Source organism: Mustela putorius, unplaced genomic scaffold, assembly GCF_011764305.1.
Source record: "Mustela putorius furo isolate JIRA1106 unplaced genomic scaffold, ASM1176430v1.1 tig00004041_pilon_pilon_pilon, whole genome shotgun sequence".
NCBI classification, from domain to species: domain Eukaryota; kingdom Metazoa; phylum Chordata; class Mammalia; order Carnivora; family Mustelidae; genus Mustela; species Mustela putorius.
Genome location: NW_025422176.1, coordinates 3,008,300 through 3,028,301, shown reverse-complemented (window position 1 = coordinate 3,028,301; position 20,002 = coordinate 3,008,300). Strand labels below are relative to the sequence as shown.

General features: G+C 36.2%; 1 protein-coding gene across 1 annotated transcript in view; it reads left to right on the top strand.

The window, feature by feature from the left end:
• LOC101693462 (phospholipid-transporting ATPase ABCA3-like) overlaps nucleotides 1-20,002 on the top strand; it is a 181,217-nt gene that overhangs the window by 12,886 nt on the left and 148,329 nt on the right. The window contains exons 4-8 of the mRNA XM_045072708.1: nucleotides 968-1,095; nucleotides 10,342-10,483; nucleotides 14,936-15,195; nucleotides 17,947-18,057; nucleotides 19,717-19,834. Of these exons, the coding sequence (XP_044928643.1) occupies nucleotides 968-1,095; nucleotides 10,342-10,483; nucleotides 14,936-15,195; nucleotides 17,947-18,057; nucleotides 19,717-19,834 (759 nt within the window). The remainder of the gene's footprint in view (nucleotides 1-967; nucleotides 1,096-10,341; nucleotides 10,484-14,935; nucleotides 15,196-17,946; nucleotides 18,058-19,716; nucleotides 19,835-20,002) is intronic.

Genomic DNA, 20,002 nt, shown 5'->3' with positions numbered 1-20,002 from the left:
AGCATACAATTCAGTGGCTTTTGGTATATTCACAGAGTTATGTATCCACTACCACAATCAATTATAGGGCATTTTTGTCACCAAAAATAAACTCTGGAACCTTCAGTCATGACTCTATATAATTTTCCATCCCACCAGGATTAGGAAAACACTAATCTAAATCTACTTTTAGATTCGCCTACCTTTTATGTAAATGGTTTATGTATAAAATTTTTATTTAAATTCTATGTATATGGAAGTTGTGGTCTTTTGTGACTGGTTTTTTCCACTTAGCATAATGTTTTCAAGGTTCATCTATGTTGTGGTTTGTATCAATACTTCATTACTTTTCATTGTCAGGTAATAGCCCATTATATGGATATACTGCATTTATTTGTATATCCTTCATCAGTTGATGGGCATTTGGGTTGTTTCCACCTTTTCTTTTGCCTGTTATAAATTGTACCACTATGAACATTCATCTTTAAGTTTTATATAGGCATAAGTTTTCATTTCTTTTGGTTATATACCTAAGTGTGGAATGAATATGTCCTGTAGTAACTATGTTTAACTTTTTGAGGGGATACCAAAAGTTGTTATCTAAAATTATCTAAAATTGTTTTACTATTTTATACTCTGATCAGCAGCTTATGAAGGTTCCAGTTTTTCCATGTTCTTACCAGCACTTGTTATCATGAGTCTTTTTGTTTATAACTATCTCAGTGGATTTGAATTGGTATCTCGTGATTTTGATTTGCATTTCCCTTATGACAAATTACTTGTCTTTATATATATTTTATAATGATTGCTATTTAAAATTAAAGTAAAAATTGTTTTGAACCCAGTATCCATTAAGTAGTTACGATACCAATATTTGAAAAACAGTGTTTTTAAGTTAATAGTATTAGGATAAGATTTTATCCATGTATTCCCCCTCAGGAGGAATTACCATATATTCCCATTATAATGAACATAATCTTTTCTACAGTTCGAGGGTTTGCTTCAGAAATGGAGCTTGAGAACTACCTTAAGTATGACTATGGATCTCATAAAGTACTGGCTGCCGTCATTTTTGACACTGACTTCAAAAGCAGCAGTGACCCTCTGCCACTTCAGGTGAGAATGTTATATTTAGAGTTTTCTAAATACATAGTTTTCTAGTAGTTGTACTTCCAGTTTCTAGGATGACTTTGCTATTACTAACCCAATTTTATGGATGAAGCAACCAGTTTTCCCAATATCAAACTACTAGTATACAATAGAACAAGAATGTGAATCCAGGTCTGAGTAACTAATTTCTGTGCTATTAATTGTTAGACTATGATACGAACTACATACAGAAGGCCTTAGACTCATGGGAAACTTTGACTACTCAGGCATTGCTTCTAGTTCTATGAAGAGTGGTGATATAAGCTACAGAGCAGATGCATTTTCACTAACAAGGAACCAAGCATGTAAAGACAAAAAAAAATTCTTTTTCTTTGAATGAAACACATAACTTAAGTCCTTTCATAAATGAACAGAAAAGAGTCCAAGGCTCAGCCACATTGATTCAGAACTAGGATATCCATAAGCACTGAGAAAAGATCTGATTATACCATAGCCCATGGGAAGGAGAAAGAAATACAATGCCTTGAACTTGGTGTCTGCTTATCAGATCTTGTTAGGCATTCTATCCTGGTGGTGTTAGAAATAAATTATCAATCTATAATTTCTAGACATGGAGCCAAGTTCTATGTTTATAATGCAGATGCATGTTAGTAGAAGGTAAAATGAATAAAACTCCTGGTAGGACAATATATATTCTTTCTGTATGTCCCATCCTTCCATGACTCCATGCTTCCATACCAACTGCCTTCCATTTACTAAGTCAGAATTATCCATATGCTGATAATGGATTTAGGCTCAACAGTATGCATTGGCTCGAAGTGTGTACTTAACATTTCAAGTTTTATTATAATTACTATTTGACTGTGTTTGTGTCCCCAGGTATTTGTACTAGATTCCAGCTACTACCTGTATGCTAAACTGAAATAGGCTCACTGCTTGATGTAATGATAGATTTAAATAGGATCCTGTCTCCCAACATAATTGAGAAAATGAATAGGATAAAATAGAAAATTACCTGTCCATAAAGATCCAAGAAAACCACAATTTTGGGGGGGGGCTCTAATTCATTTATTTACAGAATAATATTACATTATATAAAGAGATCACAATTTACTTACTAGTTTTGCTACTGGACACCTGGGATGTTTATAACTTTTTTTTTTTTTTTTTTTTTTTTTTTTTTTTTTTTTTTTTTGCTACTGAAACAGTGCTACTATGAACATTAGATACTCTGGGTATATGCTTGTACATAGAATTTCTGGGGCATGGTCACATCTTAAAATTTATTACATAAATTCTCTTGTTTTCTGTAGCGATGGTACTAGTTCAGACTCCCAGCAACAGTGTCTGAAAGTTCTTATTATTAAACTTAATATTTTCAGATGTTTATATTTACTAATTCCATGGATATGAATTAGTTAATTCCACAGTTGTGAAGTGGTATGCAACTTTTGGTTTTAATTTTCATTTCCTTGGTTCCTGATGAGATTAGCATATGTCCATGTTTTAAGTAATAAATTATTCTTTAGTGAGGTATATATTTGATCTTTCCCCCCAATTTTCTGTGGCAAAATCTATTTTACATATTAATTGGCCAATTTCTTTGTATATCCTACACATGGACCCCTTGTCTCTCATATGTATTACAGGTATATTTTTCCAGTTTGTGGCTTTCCTTTCAGTTTTTTCTTTTTTTTTTTTGTGGTGATCAGATTTTCTTTTGATGACTAGATTTTTATGTTTTAATGCAGCCAAGTTTTTAAATTTTTTAAAAAGTTTTTATTGCTTTTTAAAAAGTTTTTATTTTAATTCCAATTAGTTAACAGACAGTGCTTTATTTCTTTCAGGTGTACAATATAGTGATTCAGTAATTCTGTACATTACTCAGTGCTCATTACAAATGCACTCTTTAATCCTTATCACCTATTTCATTCATTTCTCTGCCCACCTGCCCTCTGGTAACATCAGTTCTCTAAAATTAAGACTCTGTTTCTTGATTTCTCTCTCTTTTATTTTTTTCCCTTTCCTTGCTTGTTTTTTTTTCCTTTTTTTTTTCCTTGCTTGTTTTGAAGAAAATCACAATTTGAATGAGTAAAAACAATCAACTGACACAAACATGGAGATGAATCAGAGGGTGGAATTATCTAACAAAGATTTCAAAGCAGCCACCATAAAAAATGTTTCAACAATAAATTAAAATTGTCTTGAAGTGAAAAAGAAAATCTTAGCAAAGACACAGAAATTATAAACAAGGAATTATAAACTTAAAAATACAATGATGTATTAAAAAAAAAAAAACTAGTTGAATGGCTGAATAGTAGAAAAGACAGAGCAGAGGACATAATACTGAAGAATAAATTTAGCCAAAGAGGTTCAAGGGGCTTATGGTGAAAACTACTATGCACTGTTGAAAGAAGTTAAAGAAGTTTTAAATAAATGTGAAGATGGCCAAAGTTCCTGGGTAGGAAGACCTAATATTGTTAAGATGTCTTTGGGGGCACATGGGTGGCTCAGTCAGATAAGTGTCTGACTCTTGATCTCAGCTCAGGTCTTGATCTTAGGGTTGTGAGTTCAAGCCATGCATTGGGCTACACACTGGTTGTGGAGCCTACTTAAAAAACAAAGATGTCAGTACTACCCGTAATTAACCTACTGATCCATCACAATCACTATCAAAAGCTTTTTATGCAGAAAGAGAAAAGCCAGTCTTCAAATTCATATAGAATTGCAAGAGACCCAACTTGTAAAAACAGTTTTTAAAAAGAGCAAAGTTAGAGGATTCACACTATCCAACTCCACCACCTTTTGGTACACATTACCCATAATCCACCACTTTTTGGTAGGTAGGTACAAAGATTTGAATTCAGAGAGACAGAGTTGTCATGGTGAGGAAGGAGCCTGCTTACAGAGTGAAATGCAAAATCAGAGCTTTTAAAAGTCTGCTACTGTGGGGGATGTAAACTTACTACAATGCTTACTACAGAACTTACTACAGTGCTACAGTAATTAAAACAGTCTTGCACTGGCATAAGAACAGGAATAGACCAATGATATAAAATTGAGAGTCTAGAAGTCCACATATTTATGACCAATTTTTGAAAATGGTGCAAAGTACTACTAAAGATACAAATGTAGTGATCCAAAGGGGCACATGCACCTGAATGTTTATGGCAGCAATGTCCACAATAATCAAACTATGGAAAGAACCAAATGTCCACCAACAGATGAATGGGTAAAGAAGATGTGGTATACACACACACACAAACATATACACACACACACACACATATACACACAATGGAATACTATGCAGCCATAAAAAACCTGAAATCTTGCCATTTGCAACGATGTGGATGGAACTAGAGGTTTATGCTAAGTGAAAGAAGTCAATCAGAGAAAGACAATTGTCATATGTTCTCTCTGATATGAAGAGTTTGAGAGGCAGGGTGGGGGTCATGGGGGGAAGGGAGGGAAAAAAATGAAACAAAATGGGACCAGAGAGGGAGACAAACTGTAAGAGACTCTTAATCTCAGGAAACAAACCGAGGGTTGCTGGAGGATGGGGGGATAAGGATAGAGTGGCTGGGTTATAGACATTGGGGAGGGTTTATGCTATGGTGAGTGCTGTGAATTGTGTAAGACTGATGATTCACAGACCTGTACCCCTGAAGCAAATAATACATTATATGTTAAATAAATAAATACTTAAGAAAATGATGCAAAGTCCATTCTGTGGGAGAGAACAATTTCTTTAACAAATGATGTTAGGACAACTGTTTTTCCATATACAAAAGACTGAAAGTGGGCCACTACTTCACCCTATATACAAAAATCAACTCAAAATGGACTAATGATCTAAACACAGGAGCTAAAAACAAAACTCCCAGAAGTGCAGATGTAAATAAATCTTTATGAGGGGTGGAGTTAAGATGATGGAGGATTAGGGGCACCCTAAACTTGTCCCTTGACTATAGCTAATTAGTTATCAAATCACTCTGAGCACCTAGGAAATCAATCAGAGATCCAAGAGAACAAAAACTACAAGTCTACAAGTAGAAAATCCACCACCTTTTGGTAGGTAGGTACAGAGACTTGAATTCAGGGAGACAGAGCTGTGGATACCATGGTGAGGAAGGAGCCTGTTTACAGAGTGAAATGCAGAATCAGAGGTTTTAGAAGTCTGCTACTGAGGGGGATGTGCCTAACTTAAAGGTGCTCAGGTGGTGAAGCAAGGTGGAATTCCAGGTGTGACACCCTGCTCTGAGAATCACCTGGGTCACAAGAATGGGTGGCAACTAAGTGCTGTACTGTTCCCAGTATAACAGTGAGTCTAGGTGCCAGCTCTCTGCTCTGTGTTGCCATAAACTGTGAACCACAGTTCACACGGTTCATACAGGCGTGGTCCTGCAACCACTTTCCTGGGACAGACCAGCAAATGGCAGAAATGTAAGTTCTCCCTAGGAGGATCAGTGTGGGTCCATGCCACAGGAGTTCCTAAAATCTGAATCTGAAACTCAGTCATGGACATGAAATAAAAAAACTGAGACACAGGCAGCGTGAAGGCAGGGTTCTGAAAGAAACCAGGGTGATAAGAGAGATTGGTTGCTCTTCTCTGAGCACTCACTGAAGAGTAGAGGGTGTAAACTTCCAACTCTGGGGCTAGGGACGGGGTCTAGGCCATATTTATCCCACTCATCAGTGCTGAAACCCCTCAGGGAGAAAACAGCACCACGTAGTGGAATCCAGACCCACTTATACCAGTCCCTGCTGCCCTGTGCTCTGGAGGCGATTTTTGCTAGGGTAAGGCCACCTGAGCATCAGTGCAATGGCCCCCTTCCCCAGAAGACCAATAAAAACAACTCTCCCACAGTTCATTGATTATAGAGGGCTGCAAAGTTTCAGCTCCAGGGGAAAGTAGTATCTAGCCTTCTTTACACTTTTATTCTTTTTATTATTATTATTTCATTTATTTTCTTATTTTTTCAAGTTTTTCCCTATTTTTATTTATATATACTTTGTGTGCGTGTATGTGTGTATATTTATTTTTTGTTTACTTTCATTATATTTTATTTTACTTTCTTATTTTGGAGTCTAGATTCTTTTAACAAGAAGACCAAACATATGCCCAGGATCTAGTTTTATTGTTGTTGTTTTGTTGTTGTTTTCTTTTTATTCTTTTCTTTCCTGGACAAAATGATGAGACAAGGGAAATTCACGCCAAAATAAAGAGCAGGCGTTAGTACTTACGGCCAGGAATTTAATCAATACAGATACAAGTTAAGATGTCTGAACTAGAATTTAAAGTGAGTATAATTTATTAGCTGGGCTTGGAAAAAAGCATAGAAGACCTTAGGAAATCCCTTACTGCAGAATTAAAGAACTAAAATCTATTCAGGCCAAAATTTAAAATGCTATAAACAAAATGCAGTCCTAAGTGGAAGCCATAAAAAACAAGAATGGATGAAGCAGAGGAGTGAATCAGTGATATGGAAGATAAAATTATGGAAAACAATGAAGCTGAAAAGGAGGGAAAGAAAGGTAACGGACCACAAAGATAGACTTAAGGAACTCAATGACTTCTTAAAATGTAGTAACATTCATGGGGCACCTGGGTGGCTCAATGGGTTAAAGCCTCTGCCTTCGGTGCAGGTCATGATCCCAGGGTCCTGGGATCGAGCCACACATCAGACTTTCTGCTCAACAGGGAGTCTGCTTCCTCCTCCTCTCTCTCTCTGCCTGCTTTTCTACCTACTTGTGATCTCTGTCTGTCAAATAAATAAATAAATAAATTTTTTAAAAATGAAGTGACATTCATATCTTGGTAGTCCCAGAAGATGAAAAGAGAGAGAGGGAGACAGAAGTTTTATTCAAACAAATTATAGCTGAAAAACTTCCCTAATCTGGGGAAGGACACAGATATCAAAATCTGGGAAGCACAGAGAACTCCCACTCAACAACAAAAGCCAACCATCGCCAAGGCATAGCATATTCAAATTCACAAAATATACAGATAAGTAAAGAATCCTGAAAGGAGAAAGGGGGAAAAAGTTCTTAACCTGCAAGGGAAGGTATATAAAGTTCACAGCAAATCTGTTCGCAGAAACTTGGCAGGCCTGAAAAGAGGAAATATTCAACATACTGAATGGGAGAAAGTCTGCAGCCAGGAATACTTTATCTATCAAGGCAGTCATTCAAAACAGAAGGAGAAAGAAAGAGGTTATCAAAACCTGAAGGAGTTCATGACCACTAACCCAGCCCTGTAAGAAATTTTAAGGGGGATTCTTTGAGTAAAGAAGAAAAAAGAACAAAAGCAGCAAAGACTAGAAAAGACCAGAGAACATCACAAGAAACACCAACTCTACAGGTTAACACAATGGTACTACATTCATATCTTTCAATAATCACTGTGAATGTAGATGGACTAAATGATCCAATCAAAAGGCATAGGGTATCAAATGGATTTTAAAACAAGACCCATCTATATGCTGCATACAAGACACTCATTTTAGACCTAAAGACATCTGCATATTGAAAGTGAGAGGACAGAAAACCATCTTTCATGCTAATGGATGTCAAAAGAAAACAAGAATAGCCATACTTACATCAGAAAAAACTAGATTTTAAACCAAAGATGTAAGAAGACATGAAGAAGGGATTTATATTATACTTAAGGGGTCTATTCATCAGGAAGATCTAACTATTGTAAATATGCCCCCAACTTGGGAGCTCCCAAATATATAAGTTAATTAATAATAAACATAAAGAAACTCATTGATAATAAAATAATTGTAGGAGACTTTAACACCCCACTCATAGCAATGGATAGATCATTGAAGCTCAACAAGAAAACAATGGCTTTGAATGTCAGATGGACTTAACAGATATACTCTGAACATTGAACATTTCATCCTAAAGCAGTAGAATACACTTCTTTTCAAGTGCGCATGGAACATTCTCCAGAATAGAGCATATACTGGGTCACAATGCAGCCCTCAACTTGTACAAAAAGATGGACCCCACAGCGCTTTGAAACTGGAAGTGAACCAAAAGAAAAATTTGGAAAGACCACATATACATGGAGACTAAAGAACATCCTACTAAAGAATGAATGGGTTACCCAGGAAATTAAAGAAGAATTTTTAAAATATATGGAAGCAAATGAAAATGAAAATAATAATTCCAAACCTTTGGTGATGTAGCAAAGGCAGTCCTAAGAAGTTAGTATATTGCAATACAGGTCTATTAATACAGTTATATTGCAACGCCTCAAGAAGCAAGAAAAGTCTGAAGTACACAACCTAACCTTACATCTACAAGAGGTAGAAAAGGAATAGCAAATAAAGCCTAATGCCAGCAGAAGAAGGGAAAGAGCAAAGATTAGAGCAGAAATAAATGATATAGAAACAACAACAAAACAGTAGAATAGATTAATGAAGCTAATTAGCTTCTGCTTTGAAAGAATTAATAAAATTGATAAACTCCCAGCAAAACTTATCAAGAACAAAAGAGATGGGATGCCTGGGTGGCTCAGTCAAGTGTCTGCCTTCAGCTCAAGTCATGAATCCAGGGTCCTAGGATCGAGTCCTGTGTCAGGCTCTCTGCTCAGCAGGAAGCCTACTTCTTCCTCTCTGCCTGCCACTCTGTCTGCTTATGCTTTCTCTCAAATAAATAAAATCTTTTTATTTTTTTACTTTTTTTTAAAAGATTTTATTTATTTACTTGAGAGAGACAGTGAGAGAGAGCATGAACGAGGAGAAGGTCAGAGAGAGAAGCAGACTCCCCATGGAGCTGGGAGTCCGATGCGGGACTCGATCCTTGGACTCCAGGATCATGACCTGAGCCGAAGGCAGTCGTCCAACCAACTGAGCCACCCAGGCGTCCCTAAATAAAATCTTTTTAAAAAGAGAGAGGACCCAAATAGACAAAATCATGAATGAAAAAGATCACAGACAAACCCAGAGAAATACAAAGAATTATCAGAGAATACCATGAAAAATTGTATGCCAACAAACTGGGTAGTCTGAAAGAAATGGATAAATTCCTGGAAACCTACAAATTACCAAAATGGAGACAGGGAGAAATAGAAAGTTTGAACAGACTTCTAACCAGCAAAAAAAAAAAAAAAAATTGAATCAGTAATCAGAAATCTAAAAAAACCAAAGTGCAGAGCCAGATGAGTTCCCAGGGGAATTCTACCAGACATTTAAAGAAGAGTTAATACCTATTTTCCTCAAAACAGTTCCAAAAAATAGAAATGGAAGGAAAACTTGCAAACTCATTCTACAAAGCCACCATTACCTTGATTCCAAAATCAAAGACTACATGAAAAAGAAAAATTACAGGGCAATATCCCTGATGAACATGGATGCCAAAATTCTCACCAAGGTACTAGCCAATAGGATCCAACAGTACATTAAAAGAATTATTCACCACGATCAAGTGGGATTTATTCCTGGATTGCAGGGATGGTTCAGTATTTTCAAGTCAATGAACATGATACACCATATTAATGAAAGAATAAAAACCATATGATTCTCCATAGATGCAGAAAAAGCATTTATCTTTTCAGGTTTTCTAGTATGATCAATATGATTTCTGTTTTCTGACTGTAGCTGTTTTAAACAAATGTATAGCTGTCTGTCGTGTACAGGTTCTACCTTTTGTGCCATCTCCTTTGAGCAAGTAGGTTGATTCCCAAATATTTATACCACAAATAATGTTACAACAAACTTTTTCATGTTTCCTTTATATTGTTGGAGGTGTACAAGTCTGTTCCTGGAAGTAGGATTGTTGAATCAAACCATAAATGCATGTGTAGTTTTATTAAACTTTACCATATTCTCCATTATAGTTGTGTCATTTTGCCTCCCACAACCAATATATTAAAGTGCCTGTTCACAGCTTCACTCACAGAGCTTCTAGTGTGATGGGTAAGAAATAGCTCTGTAATTTTAATTTGTATTTATTTCATTGTATGACATTGAAAAGCTTTTCATATGTTTATGGGCCATTTATGTGTGTCTTTTTGTGAACTACCTATATTCTGAGATGACTTTAGATATTCTTATGATCAGAGGACTAGTGCTTTCAGTCACTGTAATTTCTAAGTGTTCAGAATCACTGACATCAGATGAGTCTCATCTTTCAAACCATGTGTTTTCCCATTTGGACTTAACTTTTCTTTATTTTTAATATGTGCATTTCAGTTTTATATGGTTTTAAACATGATTTGTTTCCTATTGATGCTTCTAGGTAAAATATCATCTGCGTTTTGTTAGGATACAGAGATCTTTGATGTGGCCAGAGAGACTGGGCTGGAAGACATCCTTACTCTTTCCTGTTCATCCCTCTGTAGGACCCAGGAATGCAGATTATGATGATGGAGGAAGTCCTGGTGCGCAAATCGTCGAACATCCTTATTTCATTATCTCAGTTGCATGTTTACCTACATATATGGTTATATGTATGTTTTATACATGTATATACCCATTGTAAATATGTTCTTAACTTGTAATTTTTTAATTTAATTTATATTTTATCAAAACTACTTTCAATTCTATACATTAGTGGTGGTTTAGTGTTTTGCTTTCCAAATACAAATACTTTCATTTGTTGGCATCGCTTGCCTATTCATGTCTATATATAATTTTACTGATTTGATATTGTGGTAATTTTAAAAAAGATTTATTTATTTGACAGACAGAGATCACAAGTAGGCAGAGTGGCAGCCAGAGAGAGAGGGGGAAGCAGGCTCCCTGCTGAGCAGAGAGCCTGATGTGGGGCTCGACCCCAGGACCCTGGGATCATGACCTGAGCCAAAGGCAGAGGCTTTAACCCACTGAGCCACCCTGGCGCCCCAAAACTGTGGTAATTTTTAATTCAGATTTTTTTTAATTAATTAATTTATTTATTTGACAGAGAGAGATCACAAGTAGGCAGAGAGGCAGGCAGAGAGAGAGGAGGAAGCAGGCTCCCTGCTGAGCAGAGAGCCCGATGCAGGACTCGATCCCAGGACCCTGAGATCATGACCTGAGCTGAAGGCAGCGGCTTAACCCACTGAGCCACCCAGGTGCCCCCTTAATTCAGATTTTTATTTTGAAAATTATCTTACATGAAAAACCATTGATGTGGAACTTTGGATTTACCAACTATCTTGAGATTTTTGTCTTTAGCAAATATTTATAGAAGAAAAAAGCTGTGCATATTCTAGCACAAGGAACAAAAGTTGGAAACAACTTAAAATCAGTAAAAGAATAGTTGAGCCTATTAGGCAGTCCTTAAAAATAATCCTTACAGAGTCTACTCTAAGATTGAATTTGAGTTTAAGGATTAAACTGAGTCAATACATACATGTATTTAAATAGTTAGTTGGAGATGGGTGGTGATTATTTCAGGCAGTGGAAGTAAAATCATGAACACATACAGGACAGGATGCCACATTCGGGGAACTGCATGGCCTTTTGTTTGTTTTCTTTCTTTATTAGCTAGAATAGATGGTACATGTAAGGCTGTTATAAATGAGGTTAAGGGGCGCCTGGGTAGCTCAGTGGGTTAAAGCCTCTGCCTTCGGCTCAGAAGCTTCTGCCTTTGGCTCGATCCTGGGATCGAGTCCCACATCAGGCTCTCTGCTTGGCAGGAAGCCTGCTTCCCTCTCTCTCTCTCTGCCTTCCCCTCTGCCTACATATGAGCTCTGTCTTTCAAATAAATAAATAAAATTAAAAAAGAAAAAAGAAATGAGGTTAAGAGGCAAAAATGTCATTAAAGACCTGGCATGTAGGTGAAGGAGTATGAAATTTCTCCTGGAAATTATGAGAGACACAGGTTATAGCAATATTCAGTTTTAATAGGAGAAATGATTTATTATGGTAGTGGATGCATATCTCCAAGCGATAACACTCATAGTTTATCTTTGGTTTTTGTTGTATACTGTTGCAGAGCAAATAGTACTGTGGCCTGTGTTTCACAATTTATATAATAATTATATAAATGATCAAGATATTCCAGAGAATGGTCAACAAAGAAGGATAAAGGTACAAAGACTAAGAAAGATTGGCAGGGAAATGAGTAGAAAATTAAGATAATCTATTACATGAACCAAGGGAGGAGTGGAAAACTATGCTTAAATTTTCAGTTATATTACCACAAATGAACTTTTATAATATTTTAAAGCTTAAAACAACATTCCTCCACAGAACACAGTTTCAAATAATCCAACACACATTTTGTTTAGCTATCTATTTAAAGATTTATATTTATTTGGGAGTTCCATGTTTTCAGATATATTATTGGTTCCAAATTTTGAAAGTATGTTTTTCCAACTTTTGATTTTATCTATGCTGTCCTTTATTGAAATAGCAGAGATCTTTCATTAGATGTAATTTGTCATATTTTGGCCACATGGTCTTTTTCTGGGCTTTTGTTTAAGAAGTCCATCCCTACTTCAAAAATATTCTACTATTTCCTCTTTATGGTTTTTCCCTCAGTAATTTGGTTGTTAATCCATGAGGAAGTAGTTCATGTTTGTGTGTAGTTGGGCTAGGGATTCAGTATTGTTTTTTTACCACAGAGAGGAAAATAGTTTTCCCAAAACTGTTTAAAATAATGTCCTAAAATTCTTTTTTTCTATTAGTCTATTCTTTTTAAAATTTTTTACTACTACTACTACTACTACTACTACTACTACTACTATTATTAATATTATTATTTGAGAGAGAGAGACAGCAACAGAAATAGCGAGAGAGAGCTTAAGCAGGGAGGAGAGGGAGAAGCAGACTCTGCACTGAGCAGGGAGCCCAACATGGGGCACAATCCCAGAAACCTGGGATTGCCACCTGAGCTGAAGGCAGATGCTTAACCGACTGAGCTACCCTAGTCTTTCTACTCTTAAACTAATATAGTATTACTATTAGAGTGGTTTTGTGTACTGCATCTTAATATCAACCGAGACTCCAAAAAAAAACTCAGAATATGGAACTAGCAGATAAGAACTTGTTGTAATGTGGCTATTGTAACTATTCTCAGTCATTGAATTAAAATGTGTACAATGAAAGAAGTGGTAAGTCTCAGCAGAGAATTAGAAACCATAAAAAGGAATAAAACAAAGTCTAGAATTGGAAAATATAGGACAGATTTAATAATGAAGATAACATAAGAAAGAGTAAATGAACTTGGAACAATAAAATGTGTTCAGTTTGAAAAACAAAAAAATTGACTTTCATTGAAATGTGGAGCAATACCCAAAGTTCTAACATAAGTGTAATTAGAATCCCTGATGAGTAAAAGAAAAGAGAAGAAAAACGTATGTGTAGAAAAATGGCTTTAAGAGTCTTAAATGTGTAACAAACTGAGGGTTGCTGGGGGGTGCGGGTCTAGGGATATGGTGGCTGGGTCATGGACACTGGGGAGGGTATGTGCTATGGTGAGTGCTGTGAAATGTGTAAGTCTGATGTACCCCTGGGGCAAATAATACATTATATGTTAATTTTTTAAAAGTGTCTTAAATGTGATTAAAGATAGTAACCATAAAGTGGCTGGAGCAGGTATACACATATCTGATAAGACAGATTTCAAGACAAAAGATCAATTTGTCAGGAAGATATAACGATTCTAAATATGTATATATTTAATAACAGCTTCAAAATACATGAAGCAAAAATTGACAGAATTAAAGGAAGAATTGGGCAATACCATAGTTGTCAATGGAGATATTAATATCCTTCTCTCAATAGTTGACAGAACATCTAAACAAAAAAAATTGTAAAGAAGTAAATGATATGAAGAATGTTCTAAGTTTCCCTGAGCTGATTGACATTTACAGCTGATTTACATTTACAGCTGATTTACATTTACTCAACAGTGGTAGAATACACATTCTTTTTAAGTTCACATGGCATTTCCACCAGAATAACTCTTATATTGAGTTGTAAAATAAATCACATTGAAATTAAAAAGACTGAAATCATATAGAGTGTAATGAGTCAAAGAAGTCACAAATCAGAAAATATTTTAAATCGAATAATAAGAAAACCTGACATGTTAAGATATAGGAGCAAAACTGGAGGATTATAGCTAAAGCCATGCTTAGAATTTTATAGTTTTAAATGTTCATATTAGAAAAATGGAAAAGTGCAAAATTAATGATCAGAGTTCCAATTTTAGAAAATGGATAAAAACAAATTAAACCCTAAGTTGTCTTAGTTGTATGGTTGCTTTTTAGTTGTATGGCTAATGTGGACCAATTTTTCTTGCATTTTTCTGCATTACTCTGTAGAATTTATCTGTGATTCTCAGCCTCATTTCTGTATTTCTTCATCTCTCTAATATCTAATTAAATCTGCCTTCTTTTTAAAATATAGATTACATTAGCAAGCCTTCCACTGTTACTAAGTATATGTAATTTTGGGAAGATGTGAATCAGATTCAGCTGAAGATGTATCCCTTATTTCTTTTTCTTTTCTTTTTTTTTAAAAGATTTATTTATTTATTTATTTATTTGACAGGCAGAGATCACAAATAGGCAGAGAGGCAGGCAGAGAGAGAGGAGGAAGCAGGCTCCCCACTGAGCAGAGAGCCTGACTTGAGGCTCGATTCCAGGACCCTGGGATCATGACCTGAGCCGAAGGCAGAGGCTTTAACCCACTGAGCCACCCAGGTGCCCCGTATCCCTTATTTCTGTGTCAAAACAATGATATGTTTTCAGGGTAATTATGTGCATTTAGCCTCGATACACCAGTAAATTTGTGTTCTGTAGGTGACAAACTATGACTTACTTGAATTGCCATGTTATTTATGTGTCTGAGTAATTCCTTGGTCTGCTTTATTTGACATTGTTTGTTTTCTCTTGCAGGGTACATCAGAGAAGGGTTCCTGGCCGTACAGCATGCCTTGGATAAGGCCATCATGCTGTATCATGAAAGCAGTGCTAGCCAGAAACTGTTTGATAATATCAGTATCTTTATCCAGAGATTTCCACACCCAGCTTATTCTCATGATGGATTAATTTGGATCACTAGTTCCTTCCTCCCTTTGATGTTCATCCTGATGTTCTCTCCAACTGTACTTTCCATCATGCGATCCATTGTCTGGGAAAGGGAGAAAAGATTGAAGGTAATCTCAGTTTCTTTGTTTCAAGTTCTTATTAAATTCCATTTATTTAAATTTATCTAAATTCCAGTTAGTTAACGTATAATGTAGAATTTAGAGATTCATCGCTTATATACAACACCTGGGGCCCATCACAAGTGCTCTCTTTAATCCCCATCACCTATTTAAACCACCCCACCACCCCACTTCCCCTCCAGCAGCCCCAAGTTTGTTCTGTATAGTTAAGAGTCTGTTCTATGGTTTGCCTCTCTCTTTTTTCACCTCTATGTTCATCTGTTTCTGTAAAAATGTTTTTAGGCATGTGGGACTCTTTTGTATAGAGAGTTGGATTATTTCTATATATTTGTCATTAGTGGGTAGTTGTTACATCCCAGTAGCAGGAAACGTAAAATAAGAAAAGTGAGTACTGATATCATTTGTCAGTTTTTCAAGCTGGCAGAATTTCAGAAAGAAACTTGTCTCTTGGGAGCAATGGGAAGAGAAAACCTAAAGGCATGCAGGGGGACAAAAAAGGTCACTGGAGGGATTTAAAGCCTTTAATAATTAGAGTATCAATGAACAGGTCCTGGCTAAATTAACATAAAACCCCACATCTTAGGCCTTTACCTTCATATCTGTTACCCTAATGTCTGGGTATCAACAAAAAAATTATTAGGCACACCAAAAATTAAGAAAAAAACTTGGTCCAAAGAGGCAAATCAGTTACCAGAACCAGACACAGATAAAACACAAATGTTGGAAATACCAGACAAGGAATTTTAAATTACTATAATTAATTATTTAAAGGCTCTAAGGGAAAGGTAGATGTGTCCAGGATCCTCAAGATAGCCCCTTGTTTCTGAAATTCTCTAGAAGGACTAGTGGGACTTGGCATATAGTTATTGCTCACAGCGAGGCATTATTATAGTGGTATAGGAAGTAAATAAACATAGCTGGCTCAGAAGAGGATATGACACAGGCACAGACACAGCCTGGAGGAATTCACCTGCAGGCTTCTTCAGTTAACCCCACAAGAGGTCACACAGAGCACACTCTTGCCCCAGCAATGAAAACCCAGCAGTACGTTTGTGAAGAAAATCCAGCAGTATGTTTGTGATGTTTGTGTCCAGGGGAGTCCATTAGAGATTTAGCACCCGAGGTTTTGATGGGGACTGGTCATGTAGACACCCTTTGCCTAGCATTTACCAAAATTCCACACTCCTAGAAAGCAGGTATTCAGCATAAACCATAGTGTTTGTACCAACAGTTTTGGCACAGTCACCTACACTTACCATTTAAGGAAAGTTTTGTATCAGTGTAGGGAGCAGTTTACCAACCAAGTTCCCATATACCAGCCAAGGGCCAACTTGTAAATATGTCTTTCTTTTTTTTTTTTTATCCCCAAATTAATTTGTTTTTTATTTAAATTCAATTAACATATAGTGTATTATTAGTTTCAGAGATAAGAGTTTATTGATTCATCAGTTGCATATAACACCCAGTGCCCAGTACATGCCTTTCTAAGAATAGTAGTCTTGGGCCTCCTTTGTTAACTCTTTCTACACAGTAGGTAACACGCAAGATCAGATAGGTAATGTTATCAGACAGATAAAAACTATTAGGAGTCAAATAGAATTTCTAGACATAAAAAACATGCTAACAAAAATGAAGAACACTTTTGATGGGCTCATCACTAGACTTGAGGAAAGAATCATAGAATTGAATATGACAGTTGAAATTACACAAACTGAAATGCAAAGACAAAATTGTAAAATGTAAAACATAAATGTAAAAAGTAAAAACCCAGAATAAAGCATTTAAAAAGTATAGGACAATATAAATAGTATAACATATATACAAGTTAAATCCCCGAAAAGGAGACAAGAGAATAGAGCCAAAGAAATAACAGCAGAGAATTTTTCAAATTTAATGATAGACATCAAATCACAGGTCTAAGAAGCTCAGAGAACACACAGCAGGAAAAATAACACACACACACACACACACACAGGAAAAATAACACACACACACACAGGAAAAATAACACACACACACACAGGAAAAATAACACCACACACACACACACACACACAGGAAAAATAACAGACACACACACACACAGAGGAAAAATAACACACACACACACAGGAAAAATAACACACACAGGAAAAATAACACACACACACACAGAAAAAATAAAACCACACACACACACACAGGAAAAATAACACACACACACACACACAGGAAAAATACACACACACACACACACAGAGGAAAAATAACACACACACACACACACACACAATATTCGAACTGTTGAAAATTAAAGACCAAAAAGAAAATCTTGAAAACAACTAGAAGGGGATAAAGACATGTTGCCTAAAAGGAACAAACATAAGTATAGTCAACTGGATTAAAAAAAAAAAAGACACACTTTTCTTATACTCCAGGAAGTAGAGTATAATAGAAAAGAGAGCTTAATATTTCAAAGTTTTAATTTTAGATATTTTACCTTTTGTTCCGTTACAAGGTGTGGTAATGAAGAAAGATCTCTGAACTCAGGAGAAGTCTATTTTAATGCCAGCACTGCCCTAATTGACTGCATAATTTTGAATGGCATACTTTCTGAGACTTGACTTTTCGTATTCATAACATGGAGATGATATTAACCATTCACATAGTTTTTTATGGAGATTTAAATAGAAAAATATATGTAAGTGGTATGAATTTGCTGATGCATTTAATATTTGATTTGTGTTGACTTTCCTACAGGAGTACCAGCTTATAATTGGACTTAAAAACTGGATCATCTGGGCGGCCTATTTCTTCACATTCTTCATTTTTTATATTATTATTATCTCTATGATATGTATTTTATTCTCTGCCAAGGCAAGTGTGTAATTTCATGCTACCCAGTAAAAATACCATGAGTCACATATGTAATACTGGTTTTTTAGTAACCAGTAGAAATTTTTAAAACCATAAAAAACAGGTGAAATTATGTTAATGATATTTTAAATTTAACCTAATACATACAAAATATTTGAATATGCAACCAATTTAAAAATGAAGAGATTTTTTTACATTCTTTTTTATATTGTATTTATTTATTTATATTATTTATTTGAAAGAGCGAGAGATTTATTTATTTGAGAGAGAGCATGAGAATGGCGCAGACAGAGAGACAGGCAGAGAGAGAGGAGGAAGCAGGCTCCCTGCTGAGCAGAGAGCCCGATATGGGACTTGATCCCAAGACCCTGAGATCTTGACCTGAGCCGAAGGCAGCAGCTTAACCCACTGAGCCACCCAGGCGCCCCTGAAGGCAGATTCTTAACCAACTGAGCCACCCAGGCACCCCTACATTTTTTTGTACTGTCTTCCTACTTCAGGGTGTGTTTTATATTTACAACACATCTGAATTCATATGCTATATTTTCATCAGAAATACTTGATCCGGGGATGCCTGGGTGGCTCAGTCTGTTGAACGTCTGCCATTGGCTCAGGTCACTATCCCTGGGGATTGAGCCCTACCTTGGGCTCCCTGCTCCACGGAAAACCTACTTTTCCCTCTCTCTTTACCTGCCACTCTGCTACTTGTGCTCTCTCCATCAAATAAATAAATAAAATCCTTAAAAAAAATAAAAGTCTTCTTTAAAAAAAAAAAGAAATACTTGATCTGTATTAGACACTGCCTTCATTTTTTCAATTTAAATCAAGATAACTAAAATTAAATGAAAATAAAAATTTAGTTCCTCATGGGGCACCTGGGTGGCTCAGTGGGTTAAAGACTCTGCCTTCAGCTCAGGTCATGATCTCAGGGTCCTGGGATCAGGCCCCGCATCGGGCTCTCTGCTCAGTGGGGAGCCTGCTTCCTCCTCTCTCTCTCTCTGCCTGCCTCTCTTCCTGCTTGTGATCTGTCTGTCAAATAAATAAATAAAAATCTTTTTAAAAAATTTAGTTCCTGGGGCGCCTGGGTGGCTCAGTGGGTTGAGCTGCTGCCTTCGGCTCAGGCCATGATCTCAGGGTCCTGGGATCGAGTCCCGCATTGGGCTCTCTGCTCAGCAGGGAGCCTGCTTCCCTCTCTCTCTCTCTGCCTGCCTCTCCGTCTACTTGTGATTTCTCTCTGTCAAATAAATAAATAAAATCTTAAAAAAAAAAAATTTAGTTCCTCAGTCACACTAGCTACCTTTCACGTGCTCACTAGCTACATGTGTTAGACATCTTAGTTTTTGCTGATTATAGCCTGCCTCAATTACCCTTTGGCAGGCAAAAGGTAATTTTATGGTGAACCGGTTGGTCTCAGGTGCCAGGAGAATGAAATACAGATTTTATTTCTGCTGTGGAAACTTAGAGGCTGCTATATCTCTGAGAAAAACATAAACCCTTCTGTAAGAAATAAGTTGCTTAGTTAAATTTCATCTAATTGAGTTTCAGTCACTTAGCAGTAATCTACCACATTAGCACTATCCTCCCTCTTTTCTTATGTTTATGTGACAGTAATTTATCATGTACCTTACCTATGTCATAATTGTTTTTTTGTAGATTTTCAGTGAGCCAATCTTTCGCTTCAGTGACGGTAGTTTCATCTTTGTCTTTCTTATGTGTTACGCCATTGCTTCAATATTCTTTGCCTTTATGGTTAGCACGTTCTTCAATAAAGGTAAGTCTAAGACTCATTCTATAATAGATTTTGGGGGTATTTGTTTACTAAATTCCACTGTAATTAATGTATAGTGTTATATTAGTTTCAGGTATACAATACAGTGATTCAATAATTATGTACATTACTCAGTGCAAATTACAATAAGTGTGCCCTTAATTCCCTTCA